Raw genomic sequence first — 20,141 nt, forward strand, 5'->3', positions numbered from 1 at the left:
CTAACGTCGACTCGAGAATCCTTCCCATAATATTACCTTGGCTCAGATACTCTAGAGACAGATTTTGCCTCATATAGTTAGTCCCTCCGCTTATTGAGACCGGCTTCAGGCGGGGTCGATGAGCGAATTCACTCATTATGCTAGAAAAAATTGAGCGAGTAGTTCAGGTCGTGGCGGTCATGGTGAGTCGGTAACGTGGCCCTATGCGGACCACCTATTTCAAAATGTCTCGATTTTCCCGATCGGTTTGTTGGAGTTGGGCTGTCCGCAAAGTAAGATGATGTCATGACGTCCTGCGTTATTATGACGCATTTTCCCGATGTGTTGCTTCGTTTCTCGAGCGTCCTTTGATTGAACCTACCGCTTCAGCTATAGTGCCAGCAATGATGAATCGTTTTCGATTTTGGTGCCCAGGTTCTTATAACTAGATGTGCTAGGGTGTAATTTTGAAGTTTTAGACCTTCTACTCCGAAACTCCATATCTCTTTCTTTCTTCTCTACGACTTAACACTTTCTGTTCCAAGGGCTTTCGTTATTTTCGATCCTTTATTGGTTGATACTCTTTTTCTTCCAATAAAACATGACTAATGTACCTTCGAGTCTAGTGATGGAAGTGAGCCGGTCCCTTTAGCGATGGTGCTCCCTCCTCATGAGAGGAATGCTCATGCCGCCGTCGAGGATGAAGGCTTCCCTTTGGTAGAGGAGATAATTCCTCGGAATCCTGACACCATGTCTGATTTCTCTAAGTCCCCTGATATCGATCCTGGAAATGTTTGGTGAATGATGACTGAGAAGGAATTAGGATAACTTAGGGGTAGGTACGGCATCCCTAATCACCTCGAATTAGTCTCGGTTGGGTGGGATACGGTGCAGGTCCATTGCCCTGGATATTGTGCCTTCTATGCCTACCCCTTCCAAGTCGGCTACATTCTCCCTCTCCTTCCGTTGGTGGAGGAATTTTGCCGTTATTACAGCGTCTGCCCAGCCCAACTCGCCCCATACGTCTACAAGCTTATAAGGATGCTCACTAAATTCGCCGAGCTGGCTGGGGTCGAGCTCTCACTTCGGCATTTGATACATATGTTCTCCCCTAGCTTTTACAAGGGGACGATGTTAAACCTTCGCCACCGAGGAGGAAAGTGCCTGGTGGTGAAGATGGACGACAAGGCTAATCGCCAATTTAAGTTAAACTACTTCTTCGTCAGAACCGAAGATGTGGTAGCCAACGTCGTTGGTTTCCCTGAGGTTTGTAATTGCACCCGTAAGCACTTAGTTTCCTTGTCCGTATATGTCTGATTTTTTTTTTTGCTTGGTTGTGGGTTCTAATTTATGGTCTTTTCTCCTCTTTCTTTTTATGCAGCCAAGACCTCGCCTTCTCCTTTGGTTGAAGACATTTCAGACAGGGTTAGTCGGTTCCTCCCTCACATAGTGGGGATCTGTGAGTGTCCGGGCTTCTTCAAGAGTTTTGGGCTGGCTCCCCTTTCGACTAGTAAGTCACTTATTTTGTTGGAGTCTTGGTTTCTTCTCTTTTCGTTTACATTGCGGATCTCCAATTTTTCCTGTGTTTGTTATTTTTTTTAGCTTCGGCCAGTAGGCCTTCGGGGAGATCGAGAGCTCCCGTCCCTTTGTTCCAAAAAGAAAGGCTGCTACGCCCTCGACTTTTTCTCCATCTATGACGTCCACTATCTCTGCTCGCGCATCTGCACCTCCTGTTGCTGCGTCTGGTCCTATGCCTATCGCAGTCGTGGGGACTTCGACCACAGAGATCTCAGCCTCTCTTATATATCGTATTTTAAATGAGGACGAAGAACTTGTGCAGGCGAGGGAGACTTGATGCCTCGTAAGAGGAGATCTATGGATGCCGGCGACGGGGTCGCCCGAGCCGTTGACTCAGTGGCGGGTGATTTTTCACTGCGCGAGACAGCGACCATTTTCATTAGGGATGACATTGATACTGAGTGCTGGACTCTGAGGTTTGAGGCAGCCGAAGTGGATATGCCTTCTATGGCGGCAGAGGTGGAGGGATCAGTCGTCGACGTTCTCGATACTTCAAGGCGAGAGGAGGCTTCGACTTCTCAGCCGTCCGCTGATACTTCTTTGCCGATCAACGAGAGAGGTAAGGATCTGGCCGAGGAAGGCGAAGAGTCAGGGTCGGACGTTGACGCGGTTGACCTGAAGATGATGGAGGAGGGCTTTACCCAACTAGAGGTAAGGTTGGAGGGGTCTACGAGGACCATTGCGATCCCTATGGACCGCGACTTGCTAAAGAACACGAAGAACGTGGTATTGAAAACACCCGAAGGGAGGAGAAGCGCAGGGAAATATTTGTGAGGTTGAAAAACAAATATTTCGAGTACTGTGGCAAGAACCGGGAGTTCCGCAGGCGGTTTGGTGAGGGAAAAAATTTGTAGGCCCTTCATGATGAGTTGAAGGAGAAGGATGACGAGCTAGTGAGAGTCATTGAGAAGTGTAGCATACTTGAGGGGACGTTGAGGAGTAGGGAAGAGGAGCTTGAGGTCAGCAGAGCCATGGAGGCACAATACGGCGACCTTCAGGCACAATTGGTCGAGCTACGCATGCAATTGGAAGAATGTCAGCTTCAGATAGAGGTCCATAATGGTGAAGTCACCGAGAAGCAGAGCGAGCTTGAGAAGGCGGAGTCTTCCCATTTGGATGCTCGGGGGATATAAGAGATGCTAGAGTTGGCGAATAGGACTCTCCGAGCTGAGCGGGAGATTGATCAATCCATGGCGAAAGTAAAAGCGTATCGACTAGAGGAGAGGATAAGAGAGTTGGAGAAAGACAATTCCTTCCTCTATGATCGGGTGGCCACTTTAGAAACTGAGAAGGCCCAACTGCTTGCACAGTCTTCTTCTTCTTGTACTTCAGAATTTCCCAACATTCCTCGGGACCTGTATGAAGAATGGATTCAGATCGGGCCTTAGTTGGATGTGTTTCGAGATTTGCATAAGATGGTGGTCTGTTTTTGCGGTCGCCCTTGATGATGTTCGTGTTAAGGCCCAAGAGGCTCAGATCGCTTATGGATATAATCATCCCATGCATGAGGACGGAAATAATAAGGGGGACGGGGCGTGGATCAGCTTGAAGAGAATGCTTGGTATGATGTTGCATACCTTGAGGGTGAAGATGAGGGGGATCAAGACGACCTGGGCATCGATGGTCAGGGTGGTGAAGGTGTAAGGGATCATAATGGTGGCGATCAGTATTTTTTCTTCTTCTTTTTTGTGAAATTGACTCGTATTACTGCCTCAATCCCGTAGACCAAAGAGTAGGGCGTCTCTCTTGTGCTCATTTTTGGAGTTGTTCGGTAGGCCCACAATACTTCTGGTAGTACTTCTGGCCACAGTTCCTTGGCATCCTCAAGCTTCTTCTTTATGATGTTAGTATCAATTTGTTGGAGGACACTGCTTGCCCATTGCCAGCAGGGTGGTATGGGGTTGAGAGTATTCTTTTGATATGCCATTTCTCGAAAACTTCAGCGGTTTTCTTTCCCATGAATTGGGGTCCGTTATCACAACTGCTTTCTTTGGGAAGGCCATACCGGCATATGATATTTCTCCATATAAAGGTGATTACTTCCTGTTCCCGTATTTGGGCGAATGCTCCTGCTTCCACCCACTTAGAGAAATAGTCAGTTAAAACCAAAAGGAATCGTTTATTACCTCGCCCTGCCGGGAGGGGGCCTACGATGTCCATTCCCTATTTGATGAATGGATAAGGTAAGGTGACCAAGTGGAGGTGTTCGCACGCTGGGTGAATCATTGGGGCGTACGTTTGGCATGGTAGGCGAGTAATATACCGCCCATATGAGGTATCTAACTAGTGCTCGGTTTCGAAATGAGCCCCACAATGACCTTCGTGGATTTCTTCAAGGATGCGCCGACTTTGGTTTGGGCCCAGGCACTTCGCTAAAGGGCCGCCTTAAGTTATCTTGTACAGGTCATTATTGAAGATACTGTATCTGTTTGCTTGCATTCTCAGTTTCTTGGCCTCTTTTTTATCGCCTAGGAATGTGCCGTCCCGCAAGTATGCGATAATACGATTGTGCCAGTCCCATATTAAGTTATTGGTTCTTACCTCGACTTGGTCTAGTGATATGTTGAGGAGATGGACCACGTTTTTGTCTCTTGTTGTGATGCTTTTGGTGGCTGCGACTAGTTTAGCGAGGCCAACTGCCTCGGTATTCTGTGCTAGTGGAATTTGTCGAGCTGGCATTCATCGAACTCAGGCACTAGCTTGCAGTTTTTGGTCTGGTATTTTTGCAATCTTTGTTCCATGATTTGGAAAGTCCATGTAACTTGGTTGACCACGAGCTGGAAATCACAGCGTAATTTTAAATGTTTTGCCCCATACTTGAGTGCTAGTCTCAAACCTACAATGACAGCCTCATACTCGGCCTCATTATTAGTCATATTTGGGCATCTTATAGACTGGCGAATTACTTTGCCTGTTGGGACTTCGAGTACGAGTCCCAGTCTAGACCGCGACGCGTTGGATGCACCATCGGTGTATAGGATCCAGAGGTCTTGTGTTTGGGGGAAGTTTGGACGGCTTCCTTTTCGACTTTAGGCATTATTTTTGCGCTGAAGTTGGCGACGAAGTCAGCAAGCACTTGTGACTTTATCATCGTTTGTGGCTGGTATGTGATATCGTGCTCGCTTAGCTCGATGGTCCACTTGGCCAACCTTCCCGATAGCTCAAGTTTATGTAAAATTCTTCTTAGAGGGAAAGTTGTGACGACCGAGATAGTGTGACATTGGAAATATGGTCTAAGCTTTTGTGAAACTATGACTAAGGCCAAAGCCAGTTTCTCTAGGTACGGGTACCTCGTCTCGGTATAGACTAGTGTTTTGCTAATGTAATATATGGGAGATTACGTAGCTTTGTTTTCTCGAATTAGGATTGTGCTTACAGCTACCTCAGGCACAACTAGATAAACGAGGAGACACTCCCCCGGCTCTGATTTTGAAAGCAAAGGCGGCAATGACAGGTATGCCTTTAGTTCCCTTAGACCTGGACGCACTTTGAAGTCCATTGGAGGTCGTTATCTTTCTTTAGTATGCCAAAGAATTTATGGCACCTATCTGACGACCGCGAGATGAACCTTGATAGGGCGGCGATGCGGCCAATCAACCTTTGGACCTATTTTTTGGTGGTCAAGAGTCCAGGTATCCCCTCGATGGCTTTGATTTGGTCAGGGTTGACCTCGATCCCATGCTGTGATACCACGAAACCTAGAAACTTTCCTGAGGCTACGACAAACGCACACTTCTCCGAGTTCAGTTTCATTTTGTACCGTTTGAGTATGTCGAAAGTTTCTTTCAGATGGTCGATGTGATCTTCTCCCCTTTTGGACTTGACCAGCATGTCATCTATATTTACTTTCATTATTTTACCTAGCTGATCCTTGAACATCCTTGTCACCAACCTTTGATAAGTTGCCCCTGCGTTCTTTAGTCCGAAGGGCATGACCATGTAGTAGTACGTTCCTTGATGGGTGATTAGCGTGGTTTTTTCCTGATCTTCATCTTCTATGAGGATTTTATTATAGCCTGAGTAAGCGTCTAAGAATATTAGTAGCTCATGCCCGGCTGTTGCGTCAATGAGTTGGTCGATGTGAGGCAGTGAGAATGAATCCTTTGGGCATGCTTTGTTCAAATCTGTGAAGTCCACGCACATTTGCCATTTCCCATTCTTCTTTTTAACCATTACTATGTTGGAGACCCACTTGCGGTACTTCGACTCCCTGATGGAACCATTTTTTAACATTTTTTCCACTTCTTCGCCCACTATGTCATTGATTGCGGAGTTGAATTTATGCCTGACCTGTCTCACCGGGAGGTGGAAGGGGTCGACATTTAATTTGTGTGTGGCGATTTCCTTTGGGATGCCCGGCATATCTGCTTGGCTGAAAGCAAACAAATCCGCGTTAGCTTTTAAGAATTGACTGAATTTACCTGGTTCATGAAGTTTGCAACTGATATAGGCCTTTTTGCTATGATCATTGGGATCTAATTGGATGGGGTCGAGGTCTTCTATGGTCGATCTTGCGGCTTTGACTATATGGGGCTCTTTGATGCCTTCCCCGATCTCGTCATGCCCCGACCTCGACCCGGCTGATTGTTATGCCTCTATTTCTTTGTCCTACATTTGTTGGGTGGCCGTGTTGTCTAAAGAAATGCGGTATCATTCACGATACATACGCTGCTCTCCTCGTATACTGACTATTCCCCATAGAGTTGGGAATTTGATGACTTGGTATAAGATGGAGGGGACGACCTTCATAGGGTGTATCCACGGTCATCCCACTATGGCATTGTACGCAGTGTCTTGGTCCTTGATGTGGAACGTTGTTTTTAGAGTCACGCTGCCGGCCAAAATGGGGACTGTAATTTCCCCCGACGTTTGTTCAGCTGCATTGTTAAAATCAGTTAGCGTGATGCAGTGCTGTACTATCTTATCCTCGAGTTTCTTTTGGGTAAGTACTCGGGGATGGATAATGCACGCATCGCTCCTATCATCTATCATAATGCATCTACATCAGTATCTAAAATTCACATAGTAATAACGAGGGCGTCATTATGAGGAAATGCCAAACCACCGACATCTGACTTGTCGAAGATGATACTTTTTTCGAGTTCGTCGTACCGTTCGTGGGTGACAGATCGCTTGCGTTTGTGGGTAGTAGTGAACTTTACGCTGTTGATGGAGGCATCGGTGCCGCCACTGATAATCATGTTGATGGTACGGGCTGGTGAGGGTGGCTTAGGTAGCCCTTGATGTCCGCGTCCTCTAGAAAAATTGGTTCTTCCCTTATCGTACTATATTCGCGGCTTCCTGCCTCAAAGCGATGCAGTCTTCAGTTTTGTGCCCTCATTCCTGGTGGAACTCATAGAGGGCGTCGGATTTTCTGGTGTTAGGGTCCGATCTCATCTTTGACGGCCATTTCACTTATGGCCCGAGCTTCTCCATGGCGTAGACTATCTCTATAGGTGACATACAAAAATTGTGAGTAGATAATGGGGGCATACCTCTGTCGTTCTGATGGGTTCCCATCCTTGGTCTGGATGGACTTTCTTCATAGCAGGGGTCGTTCTGATATATGGTTGATGTCGTTCCCTGTTAAGTCATAGAATTGGATGATCTCTTCTGGCATTGTCTTTTTGATACTTTCTTGATTCCGCTTGTACCGAGGTTAGTCGGTGGATTCGCCCGTTGAGGTTATCCTCATCTGCACGGACCTCGACGCAATAAGCATTGTGTATTTCGTCCTAAGTGGTTGGGGTACTTTACCAACCGACTCAACAGTTTCCTCGTTGCTTTTGAACCATCCCTACTCAGCCCGTTCTGAAAAGTTGCGACTGCCATCCCTTCAGACACGTTTGGCAAAGTCATCCTTACTCGGTTGAACAGGACGAGGAAGTCCCTCTCACAGAGATTTAATAGCAAATATGTCATTCACTCTCGCCTCAACCTTTTTGGCTCCGGCGTGGGTCATTACTAACTTGTCGGCCATTTCTTCAAAGGTTTCTATGGAGCGTGCTGGTAGCTGCAAATACCAGGTTAATGCTCCTCCTGTGAGGTTTTTTCCAAACTTCTTCAGCAAGATATAAGACACATGTTCTTTGCCGAGGTCGTTTCCTTTTATGGCGGTGACGCAGTTAGTCACATGATCTTCAGGGTCGGTTCTGCCGTCATATATCCTGAGGTAGGGCAACACTTTAAAGGTTTTTGGTATATCATGTGGGGTTGCATCATCACTGTATTACTGTTCGACAAACTGGTCGGCATCCCTCTTCGGAAACATCTAAGGGCACCTGGTATTTTTTCGACCCTTTCTTGGTGTTCTTTCATTTGATTTCGGAGCGCCTTGTTTTCACTCTCCATTTCTTCCATCCTTTCCAGAATGGCTGCAAGGGCGTTGTCACCTGCACTATCAATGGCATTATGAGTAATACCTGTCATTGGAGGAAAAAGCTGGTTGCACTGCTCGTCCGCTTATTGTATCGTGCACGTCCTTGCATTTTCTATAGTCATGTCCCGAGCAGGCTTGTTGAGGACGCTGGTTAGCGTGTAAGTTAGCCACACTTCGAGGAGCTTTTTTTTACAGCTGGGGGCGTCTCTTCCCCCATAGACGTGGAGCCTCCCTTACCACGAGATTTTGTGATGCTGTAGTGAGGGGGTGGTGACTCGTCTCGCCTAGGAGATGCACTGGGCGGCATGTCCTTACCCGCCATTTCCCAAATTTCATTGATGACGATCATGCGGTTGGTTGGGAGGTCACTTGCTATTCTCGTCCTTTCTTGTCAGTTACCAGCCATGTAGGATTTTGTATGCAAAAAAAAAAGGAGATATTGAGTTTTGTGACGTTTGTGACTCGTGTTAGTCGTAGATCTAGAGGAAACTAAAAATTTAACTAAGAAATCCCCACAGACGACACCAAATTATTTGACTAAAAATATGGCTCTTGGTTCAAATAATTAAATTTATGTAATTATGTGTTAAACTTAGTTAACAATAATATTTCTATATGTGGCTTCCAAGGGTGCAATAAACATTAGATGGATTTGGTCAAACTGTGATAATAATATGCAATAACTGTTCCAAAAAAATGAGCAATAACATAGTATTTAATAGTAATGGATAATAATAAATGGCATTTAAGTAAATAGGAGGAATGATTCACCCAATAAACGATGAACTAGATGGTATTTCCTCTTGACAATGATGAGTGACAGACAAATCCTTGAATGCTCGAGTTATTTTGAGATCTTATGAAAGAGTATGGAATAATATTGACAAGAATCTTAGTAAAAATGTAGTGTTTGTATTTTAGTAGGAGAGAAATAGTCTTTTTGTTAAAGTGTGTTCTTACAAATGAATACCGCATGGCCCTATCATTCTCTTTTTTCTATATATATGGAACATGTTCCTAAGAAACCCTAATAATAGAAGCGCAGAGAATATCCACTAGAATATTCTCTTTTAATATCCTATCCTAACACACTAGCCGTTACAGCTCTTATCATCGATATTCAACCTCGATCTCGACCCTTGTTGACATGTCGACTACGGCTCTTGTCGACATCTCGACTGCGGCTCATGTCGACACTTCGGCCAAGGACTTTGCTGCTTCTTGGGTCGCTTCAACTAACATAGACTCGAGAATCCTTCCCATAATATTACCTTGGCTAAGATACTCTAGAGACAGATTTTGCCTCATACACTAAGAAAGTTTTTAAAAAGAAAGGAGAAACTTCCAGTATCACAAGATTATTTTTCAATTGTAACTTCAAATGTTTAATTTTTCGAGTGCATTAATCAAATGGTCGTTTAACTATCCAAAATTATTTATTAAAGTCATCTTTCTTTCGTTTTAGTTTGTAACAACAAAATCATTTAACTATACATATAGCACTAAGAAGGTCACTCAACCACATTTCTCAAACTTTTGATTGTCTAATACCTATTTTACCCTCTAAATTATCAACTTTTGTCTTCTTTATATTTTTTTAACTTTTTAAAATTATAATTTTCTCTTTTTTTAATTTATATTATGGACCTACCTATAGAATAAATAAATTTTGTTTATATTAAAAAAATAAAAATAGTATTTAAGCACATATAATATTGGAATAATAAAATATTGAGTATAGTAAAAAACTTAATTAGAACAATTTGTTCGAACAACAAAAACTCAAATTTATTTACACAATTGAGAATGAACGAAAAATAATTTATAATATATATTCCATGCACGTAATATAAAAAATAATTATTTAAGATAAAGTTATTTTTATAATAGACATTATATATTCTTGAAAAATTATGCTCAATTATATTATTATTCCGACATTATATGCTAGAAAACTAATTTTTTATTTTATAAATAAAATTTATTTGTTCTATAGGTAAGTCCACGATGTAGATTAAAAAGAGAAAAACCATAATATTAAAATAGAAAAAAAGGATAAAAGTTGATAATTTAGAGGGTAAAATAAGTATTAGACAATCAAAAGTTTGAGAAATTTGGTTGAGTGAACTTGTGAGTGCTATAAACATTGTTAAGTGACTTTTCTGTTACGAAATAAAATGACTTTACTAGATAATTTCGAATGGTTGAGTGACCATTTAAGTAATTGACTCTTACATTTTTTTTTTCTTGTGGTGATAATCGTTGGTTCTGGTTTACTTCCATGTTTTATGAGATTTATATTGAGATGGTATTATTGTATGACCATACATTCAGCGTGAAGAACTTGATTATGGCAAAGAAATTGATTTCTGGAGGTTTTCAGCTCCTTTCTTTTCAGAGATACCACATACACATAGTAATACATAATAGTAGTACCATAAACTAAAACGGGGATCTGGAACGCCAAAATTTACGAATCAAATTGTTACTATACTCCCTTTATCCCAATTTATGTGATACAATTCGGATTTGAGAGTCAAACTTTGAATTCTGACATAAAATATTTAAGGGTTTTGAAACAAAATTTACAAAATCAAAAACTATATAAAAGCACTATAAGTTATGTAATAATTAACAATTCAAAATATTTAATACATACGAGAAATTAAAGAAAAAATTGCTTGACTTTCGAGGGAGTAACATTTTTCGTTTAAAATTTGTGTAAGAATGGTTTTGTTTAAATCTAACCGAACTAGTGAAAGACGGGAATTCAGTAATCTAAAGGTCAATCCAAGGCACGGGAGAAAAACTGGTGTATGTCTTAATAACTATGTAAAGCACAGTCTAGTTCACACGAGTCTCACAAAAGAAGGTTCATATGATTAGCCTTTAATTTTGAAAGATCTTTCATGCATGGAATATAAAGGAGCTTCAGGAAAATATATTTGTATGTTATGTGTGATGCATTTGGAACTAACAAACTGCGTTGAAAAGCACAACAATTTGCAAATTGGATGTCGAAAACGAAGCATATGTTCATTCAACCATATGAGCGGCAAGTCTTTGGTAATCCAGACTACAAAGTTTAAACTAAACAGAAGACAAGCGCCAATTTTTCCGTATATATTTGACAGAGTCTAGGAAAATTCTACATATAGTTATTCCTTTAAACTGAAGCATATAAAACTGCTTGCATAATCAAATCACGCAGCCGCGGTGGTGGTGATGGTGGATATTACTTGTGGACTTGGTCGTTGCTATTTTTGTCATAGTAATGATAAACTGCTGCTCCAGATAACATTGCCAATGTTAAAGCTTGTGCGTGCATCCTGTTTGCCAAAGTAAAATCATGTTAATTAGCGTAAGCTGCACACATAATACTGATAGAGAATCACATAGTAAATAAATAGCTGAATTAATTTGAATTTGATTAATTAATTACCTGGCATGAATGAGCCTAAGACTTGGCTTGAGGGGAGTTCTGGAACTTGAGTAAGCTAGTGAAGCACCAACAGCTGTAGCCCAGAATGTCCCTGTAATTAAATGGAAGGAAACCATTTGAATATTTTAGACGATGGAAATATAAAGTAAATGAATTTGACCATGAAGCAAGAAAATGAAGATAACTAACCAATGCTGGTGAGTTTGTGTTCAGAAACCCAAGATTGTACGGCCTCCATCTTTGTGAAAATTTACTTTCTTTAAGAGCTAAAAAAGAGAGTGCTATTAGACTGGATGATAGTATTTGTTTTGAGTGGAAAGAAAAGAGGGATTTGGTTGGTATTTATAGATGCTATGAGAAAAGAGGAAGTGGATATTATATTGGGGTGGATGCATTATGTAATTTGGTGTTGCCCCTTGTTTTGGATCTACTTTTCTTGATCCACTGAAAAGTAGGATTGAATAAAGTTAAAAAGCAGTACTAATTCTTTATGATTAAAAAGTGAAACCAGTGGGTTTCACTTCCCCTGGTTTACTCTATTTTCTACCGTTACCTTGCATTCTATTTCTACCACAACTCTAGAAACACTTGACCTGCTATAAGCCGGTGGTTTAATTTAGGGCGCGTTTGGCAATAATTTTTTTTTTTTACTATGGTTTCCTGTCTGATTCTTCTCCTAGGACAATAGGCAGCTCAACTTTGGATAAGAATCAGCAAGCCTTCGTCCTTATTCTTTCTGTATGGAATTGTGGAATTAATAAGTTATGGAGATTTAGTGGTGAAATGAGTGTATATTGTACATATATCATGTGTATATCCTATGTATTAATATTTTTTATATCGATATTTACTACATATCTCACATGTATATCACTCTATGTCACATATATGTCAAGTGTATATCCTATATATGCAATGATATACATGTGACATACAATAATATATAGTAGTAACATATAAGTTACACGAGAGAGAAGAAGTTGAGGAAGCCATGAGAGAGAAATCTGGCAAAGAAGCAACAACAATGAACAATGACAAAACTTCGTTGAAGAAGAAGAACAAACAACAAATAGATCTCCAAAAAATTTTCAATGAAGCAGGCGGACAGAATTGTGACGACGACAAGTAAGGTTTTAGACGGGGACAACGGTAGTTGGTTGTGTCGAAAGAAAATATAATAAGAAAGAAAAGATATCCAATTTTATAAAATTTACCGAAGGTTGTATATATTATGTGAATATTTTGTTGCTATATTTTGAAATTGAATAGTATTACTATTTTTCTGTAAATATGAGCTTAATCTGTATATCTATGTAAAATTCCCTTTTTACTTTATGAATTAAAATCCCAAAAGTCCAAAAAAGAAGAAGAAATCTACACAATATGTTCGCCCCCTAAAATAATAGTAGACAAATATATATATATGTGTTTTATATTAGTGCATATTATACATATATTCTATACATAATCAATGTATATTTTTTTGTATATTTGATTAGCGGTTGTAATTATTTTTGACCGGCTAATAAATGAGTCAAAAGCGCAAAAAAGGTTAAAGGCCCAAAAGTATTTTTTTGGAGACTTTTACGCAGTATAGATATCCTTCAAAATAATAGCAAATATATACTTTTTATATATAACTGTAATATATATATATATATAAAATATACATACTTTATGCATACTCAGTATATATTTTTTGTATATATGACTAGCAATTATAATTATTTTTGACTGACCGGTAAAATATGAAAAACACTTTTTGGGGACTTACCTCAAGATAAAAAAAGTCATACAAATAATTATCCGGTTTAGCAACAAAATCTATTTTTTAAAAAGTAGCAAGAACTTTTTAACAAAATTTTTATAATTCGGTAAAAATATATAACTTAGATACAACTTCCATATAATTATATTATTGTATGTCATTTGTATGTACTTTATATATCGTGTGTGTCGCTATATGCCCATTGATAACATTGAACATACAAATAATATACACCTGATATACATCCGACATACAACTATTCCACTATCAGGGCACCACCATAACAATCATTTCTTCAATCATAACAATGCCAATTTTTATTTTTTTAAATCTATCTTGTATCTGCTAATACTCTCTGGAGTGATTGGACTCATTGGACCAATGTTTGGCTTCCTTAATCTATGAGATCTATTTAATTTATATTGCACATTTTCAATTAAAATGTTAAAGTACACAATGAGTTGTTGTGTTGTCGCTTATCTAATATTTCCCTGTAAATATTAGTTTGTAAACTTTTGATGAAATTTTAGTCAAATTCTGAATTTGCTGGTAATTTTACCAGCTCTTATACTCACTTTGGGCATTTTATGCTGGCCGAAGAAAGGATTTCGTGTTTGGCAGCCAAAATCATCTAGTAAGGCTCAAATTACTATGTTTTGAAAATCTTGTTATATTTTAGGAGTGCAAATATTCCTAATAATAATAATAATTAAGCTTCTAATTTTATATACTCATATGGGTATTTTGTTTTTATTAAGGCCAAAAGGTTGAACAACTAAAGAAGGGCTAGGGTTGAATGATTGAATCTAGGATTCGGAAAGGAAGCATCGAGAGTCCAAAAGACTTCTCTAGCAAACTCAACAATCTTGTTGTGAACTCTATAATCTTCCAATATTTTTCAAAAATCTCCCACACGTTTTCCCGCCACCCAACTGATTATTAAGCTTCTTCAACAATCAACTTTCCTTTCGGTTAACAACACAATAAAATTGACGAAATGAGAAGTTGAAAAATGGGAATCCATGGCTACTCAAAGAAATAGCAGCTCTAAATCCATGAACAACAATAAGAGGCAACCATTATCCGACATCTCCAATTTCAATCTCATACCCACTTCTACTCTCCGCAAGCTTGTCTCCTCCTCCTCCGCTTCTTCTTCCAAACCTCAAAATGTTTTCCAAAAACCCCCAATTTCTGTTTCAAATTCTGATTCCAATATCTCAAAACCCAACAACAACTCGCCTAATAACAATTCCACGGAGGAAAACTCTGGAATCAGCGTCGCATCTTCCAATTTCAACTCTGCTCGAAACCCTAACCCCCTCGATATTTCTACTGTTCGTCGTGTTGCTCGTGTGCCTGACTATTCATTAACCACTCCTGGTATGATCTCCCTGCCCTCGCTCTCTATCTCTGTGTGTGTGTGTGTGTGTGTGTGTGTGTGTGTGTGTGTGTGTGCATATTCCAGTTTATTTGAATTTATTGTTTGGATTTTGACATTTAGGTATATTTTACCCTCTGTCCCGTTTGCACATTAAGTCACGGTTAATTATCACGTAGGGAATAAATATATTGTTTATAAGAAGCTCCTGATACTTCCAACCTTGCTATCTATTTTTCTTTGCTCGTTGTTTTCGTGGGAGGATTAGAGTGGATAATGCTAAATCATCTGTTAAATGTGAAGAACTTGATTATGAAAAAGAAATTGATATCTGTTGGATTTTAGCTCTTCCATTTCAGAGTTACTGCGACTCAGTAATACATTAATGGATAACTAATTCTGCTGTTTTGTAGAAGACTAAATGTAGATTTAGAAAAGGCCCGGGGGGGGGGGGTTGTACTGCATTAGTTATGCGTTCATCCGAACTCCAAACCCAATAGCTTTGTTTAGACCATGTAAATGTGTTAAAATATCCACCAAATAGTACTCCCTCTGTCCCAATTAACTTTCCTTTTTTGTCCGTCCTTAAAAGAATATCATACTTACTTATTTAGAAATTTTAAAATTCCTACTACTCCTATCCTTAATGAGATTGATTTATAGCCGCATAGATATTTATGGCTTGTATTAGACCACAAGTTTAGTTTCCTTTCTTTCTTAAACTCCGTGCCGAGTCAAAATACCGCCACGTAAATTGGTACAAAGGGAGTATAAGAATATAGATTACAAACCCAGTGAATCAAATAAATTGTGGTAGACTTCCATACTCAAACCCATAAAGTACGAATCCTCGATCCTCCTGTGGGATTTGGAACTCCAAAAATTACGAACCAAATTATTAACCTACTTTGTTTAAAATCTTAGTAGCAATAGTTGTCTTTAAATCCAACCGAACTTGTGAAACATGGGATATCAATAATCTTTTTTTAATAACTTTTGAGTACCTTTTAAAGTCTTTATTTCAAAGAAATCGATATTATTGATAAAGTAACGATGATACTTTTGAACTCTGCGTAGAGATTCGTACAGTCAGTTCCAAGTCTAGATGAAGGAGGATGATTGTGTTAGATTAATCGCAAGCCTAAAAATAGTCCGAGTGTGATGTATAAAGGTAGCTTAATATATTGTGAAACATGATCTACAGGTGCCTACCCCTAGCAAATTGACTTTTATGTTGGATAGCAAATTGTAAACACGTTCTTCATGTGAACAGAAGCAATCGACGTAATTGCTAACAGTGATTTGGTTGGTTCTTCATTTGCTCTAATAAGTTTGGCTTCTCAATTTTGAAATGCTAAATACAGGGAATTGTGTTACTATGCTTGCTTTTGCTCAAATTTTTAATGTCTGTATTTGTTTTAATACCTAGGGCTAACCTGTCTAAGTTGGCTCTTGTTTGTTACTCAAGCAGGCAGGGATAATGAAGCTGTAGTTTATAATCGAAGGCAGGCTACGAAGAAGTCTAATTTGGAAGCTACTAATCCGACCTTCACTTCCAGTCTTCATGAAAACAAAAGAGATAAAAGGAAAGAGATTGATGAGCCTTTCCTTTCCCTGCCTCCTACAATCTCAAAGGATAAAGGGAAGGCAATTGTTGAGTCATTCAGTAGCTTGTCTCCTGAGACTAAGGAAGATAAGGGGAAAGGAGTTGTTGTTCTATCTACCCCAGTTTCAGGAAATAAGAAAAACAAGGGAATAGTTATTCATGAGCCTTTTGTGTCTTCATCTCCTCAGAGGGTAAATGACAAAGCTAAGACAATTTCTCATGAGCACTTTCCTACAGATGAAAAAACAGCAGAAGAAAAAGTTGGTGTTTTGACTCGGAGTTCCGCATCTTTAAAGAAAACAAAGGGAAAAGGGATGGAAGACGCATCAGTTTTTAGTTGTCCTACTTTTCCAAAGACAAGAACCCATAGGTCTCTCTCTCTCTCTCTCACACACACACTCTCTCACACACATACACACACACACAAAAAACTCTCTTTTTCTATTTATGTCTGGCTCTACATGCATGTAATCTTGAGGAAGCGGTTTTCTTTCCCCCTTTTTCTTATATCATTTTTTTCCTTTTTTTCTGAGGTTAGTCACATGAGATTTGAAGTTTCTTGTGGTGATATCATTTGCTGATATCCTGTACCAAATATAAATTGTTGGTTGATTTGAACTTTCATGCTCCTAACACAGTACATGCAGTTTTACCTCTAGTTTTAACCCTAAGAAATTTCAGTGGCTGAAATTTTCTGTCTTGGCAGTGTACTCAAGCTACTATTTATTTTTTTATCTACCTGAAGTAGCATAATCTGTAGTGAATTGAGTGTCGTAGTTGCAATTGTGTTCACTTCACAGGCTCCGCACGTGCTTAATACGCAAGATAGTTCTGCAGCATGCACATTAGCAACACCTTACCCTCTATCCCCTTTTCTTTCCTGCGGCACATCTAAAATCGAGGCATTTGTGTTTTGAATGGAATAAAGATATTATAAATGTGAAAAGTGACATAGGCAGACTACTCAATGCTGATGCTCTCTTGATTCGTGTTTCTTCTATGTAGGAGTAAATTCAACGGAGCTGGTGATATTAAACCCTCAGGTTCATGGACGGAACCTAATGGAAAGCGTAAGAAGGTTTGTTAACAATCTCTTTTTGTATGGATCTCTAATGAGAAGTGTCTGTACTGGCTTCTTTTAGACATTCTTCTCGTTGCTGTTGAGATCTCATGGACTACCAGTAGTAATGGGTACTGGCCTCTTTTATTTTCTATTTCTAGGTTCAGTTTCAGAGCTATGGGAAAGAATATGCTAAAGTTTGTTTCATCCGTATCTTTGCACAATTATCTTGTAATAGATATGTTTCATATGTGGGAAACTATGTAGATTAGACGTGAGAGACATTCATAACGTGGAGGTTCGCTAACGTTCTGAAACATTTCTTTCTAAAATGGTTCCAATAGCAAGCCTAAGCTCACATCGCTGACCCCCTGACCTGAGTTCTCTTCACCAACCATGTCAAAATAATATTAGGGAAAGATGAACTAAAATATGGCTCAGTGAGTTACCTAAAACTGAGGGGTTGGTGTTAAACCTAGTAATAAATTCCTATTAACATTGCTGATAACTGCTTTCTGGAACGCGGGCTGTGCATTCTTTCGCTTATATCATAGCCTACCATATTGATGGCTAATAACTAAAATGTTTCTGCAGAGGCGGAAACCTGTCCTTGAAAATTCCTTGCCAGAAGATTTTGTCAACTACTGGCGAAAGCATTTTCAAGAGGTTGATGAGTTTGAATTGCCAGAAGAGGAAGCATCGTACAGTGATTTGGACTAGAAAGGAAAGGAATAGTGTTTGACAAGAAGCAGATCTAGTCTGACCAGTTGACCCTCCCTGTATAGTAATGCCCATATACTTCATAAACGTGTTGATGTACCAGACTTACATAGTTATCAATGGTAACTCTTCATAGTTCTTGTAACTGTTATGTGCATTTGTTATGTTACACGTAAAGTGGTAAAAAGTTTTTTTCCTACAGATCAGGTAACACGTTCGCGACAAACAGACATATTCACATTTCGAAAGCCATAAAATTTGGTGAATTTCTCGATCAAAATGGAGGTCATTATAGGAGGTTCTGTAGCTTTGTACTTTTCTTTGGCATGAGAATACCTATTTATTGCCTGAGCAAGGGAATTCATTTGCCAGAAGGACAAGGCAAAAACCTTTAGAATGCATTCAACAGAGACGCACAAACATGAGCGTGCATGGATGCACATATAATTGGTTAAAATGTTGATTTTGTTAACTTCACATCATGGGTGCAATTTCCACTTTCCATGTGTTAATGTACATCAGTACATCTTTGGTTTGAATCTGGTATCGGGGTCTTCCTGAATTAATGAAAATTGGCTTGATAATTTTGTGAAACTAAGAACAAGTATTTCTTAAGTTAAATTCTTAACCTTGTAACTGTAACATAGTATCTAACCAATCAGGGTAGAACATGGGAGTAGGAAGGGCTTGGAGGACTGCATCCTTGAAATGGCTTATAGGCTTATGCAGGGATGGAGATAGAAGCCTGTATACAGGTTTGGTCGATCCCAATAGATTTTGTATAAACTGCGTATTTTTCATTAAATATGTACACATATTAAATTTAGAACCTAATTACTAATACTTGAAATCGTCATTCTAACATCAAGAACCCATAAAGTTCAAATCTTGGCTTTGCATCTGGGCTTATGGTGTTGCTATTAATAATTTGTGTTGCTTGTATTAGTTTGTTATAAATATCCATAGTTGGAGGAACTGTTTAAGTAAACAAAGATTTTGGAACTACAGATGTATAGTACAGTATGTTGATTAGAAGATGAACTGTTAAGTTCTAAATTCAAGTCTTTTGTGGGCTTCTCCTTGTCTATGCAAGCATGCTGCCTTCATTAAATGAAGGTACATGCTGAAAGGTGAATGTGATGTCAATAAAGAATGATGTTTGTCAATGTGGTGGTGTGATACTTTTAAATTTTTTTCATCGCTTTCTATTGTGTGTATAAAATAGAAGACATGCTCTGCGCTGTTGATGGTTCTCAAGCATGTCATATTCAAAGCTTCAAAGGCTTTATATTATCACTATGAAATCATCAATCTTTATTTAGTTGTTTACTTTTGATAAATATTGACATAGAAGGATATATAGAAACTTGTGACAATATTGAACCTTGTGCACTCTTATCAAGTTTGGTGGCTTATAATTTGATTACTATCTTGGAATCATTCTAAAGACAAAGGTATTTGGTTTTGTGCTTTCTATAGAGTATCGTATTGTCTAATACCACTTGAGGTTATTAACTAGCTTGTGTTCTTCTCCTGGTTTACCATCCTTAGCTTGTTCTTTGGCAGCATGGAACTTATACATATAGTTGACATATGCTTGCAGTATGTTGAAGTTTCCATTGGAACATAATAGATTGCAGTATTAGTGTCTGACTCAGCAATTAAAAGCTCATATGGGTTGTCCATAAACAGGGGCAATGTGGGTGTGCACATCTCTGTGTTTTCCTTGTCAATTTGAGTGCTTCTATAAGGTAATATGGAACCTCTCAACATCTATTCTATGTAATAAGTTATGTCCATTTTGTTTTACCTTGATGATTCTTTCGATTAACTTGTCCACCTGTTGATGGTATATGCTCATATCAAACTGAAGTCATAATGCTGTCACTCTATGAATGAAAAACTGGAAATTCTTTTTTTTTTTCTAGAAAAGTGATTGGTGCTATGAACTTGACATTTTCACGGGCATGAACGCTCGAGCATTAATTTCAATGATCTCAGCTTGATAGACCAAGAAGAACTTTGTTTTGTTTTGCCAAAGAGATCTTGTTAAAAAGGGTTGATATCTATTAACCTTACTTCATTTCAAGTTTCCCATGTGTTTTACTCCAACTCTATTGAAGTATCTTTCAGTTTCAAGTTACAACAAAATCTTTAGGCACAGTTTCTATGTTGTGTTTTATTCGCCAAAACTTACAATCTCATCTTTTATGAGTCTAAATTGGCAC

At 39.1% G+C, this 20,141-nt stretch overlaps 2 protein-coding genes across 4 annotated transcripts; one reads left to right on the top strand and one right to left on the bottom strand.

Annotated features, from left to right (window-relative positions):
* Positions 1-10,953: 10,953 nt before the first annotated feature.
* On the bottom strand, positions 10,954-11,726 carry LOC117280001 (uncharacterized). The gene is made up of 3 exons (XM_033659655.2): positions 11,568-11,726; positions 11,379-11,469; positions 10,954-11,265 (listed from the first exon to the last, which is right to left on the bottom strand). The coding sequence occupies exons 1-3, from the start codon at positions 11,614-11,616 to the stop codon at positions 11,172-11,174; spliced, it is 234 nt and encodes a 77-aa protein (XP_033515546.1). The 5' UTR covers positions 11,617-11,726; the 3' UTR covers positions 10,954-11,171.
* A 2,177-nt stretch (positions 11,727-13,903) lies between these two features.
* On the top strand, positions 13,904-18,562 carry LOC104110001 (uncharacterized serine-rich protein C215.13-like). Of its 3 annotated transcripts, XR_689355.4 has the most exons (5): positions 13,904-14,529; positions 15,996-16,503; positions 17,139-17,211; positions 17,788-18,035; positions 18,116-18,562. XR_689355.4 is itself a non-coding variant. In XM_009619416.4 (4 exons), exons 1-4 carry the CDS (start codon positions 14,169-14,171, stop codon positions 17,911-17,913), a joined length of 1,068 nt encoding a protein of 355 aa, XP_009617711.1. In that variant the 5' UTR covers positions 13,904-14,168; the 3' UTR covers positions 17,914-18,114. The 3 variants fall into 3 exon arrangements, 2 of the variants coding, with proteins under 2 accessions (XP_009617711.1, XP_009617712.1); XM_009619416.4 differs by lacking the exon at positions 18,116-18,562 and having other exon boundaries at positions 17,788-18,114; XM_009619417.4 differs by lacking the exon at positions 18,116-18,562 and having other exon boundaries at positions 13,907-14,529; positions 15,999-16,503; positions 17,788-18,114.
* The last annotated feature ends 1,579 nt before the right edge of the window (positions 18,563-20,141 follow it).

This window comes from Nicotiana tomentosiformis, chromosome 3 (assembly GCF_000390325.3).
Source record: "Nicotiana tomentosiformis chromosome 3, ASM39032v3, whole genome shotgun sequence".
Classification (NCBI taxonomy): Eukaryota; Viridiplantae; Streptophyta; class Magnoliopsida; order Solanales; family Solanaceae; genus Nicotiana; species Nicotiana tomentosiformis.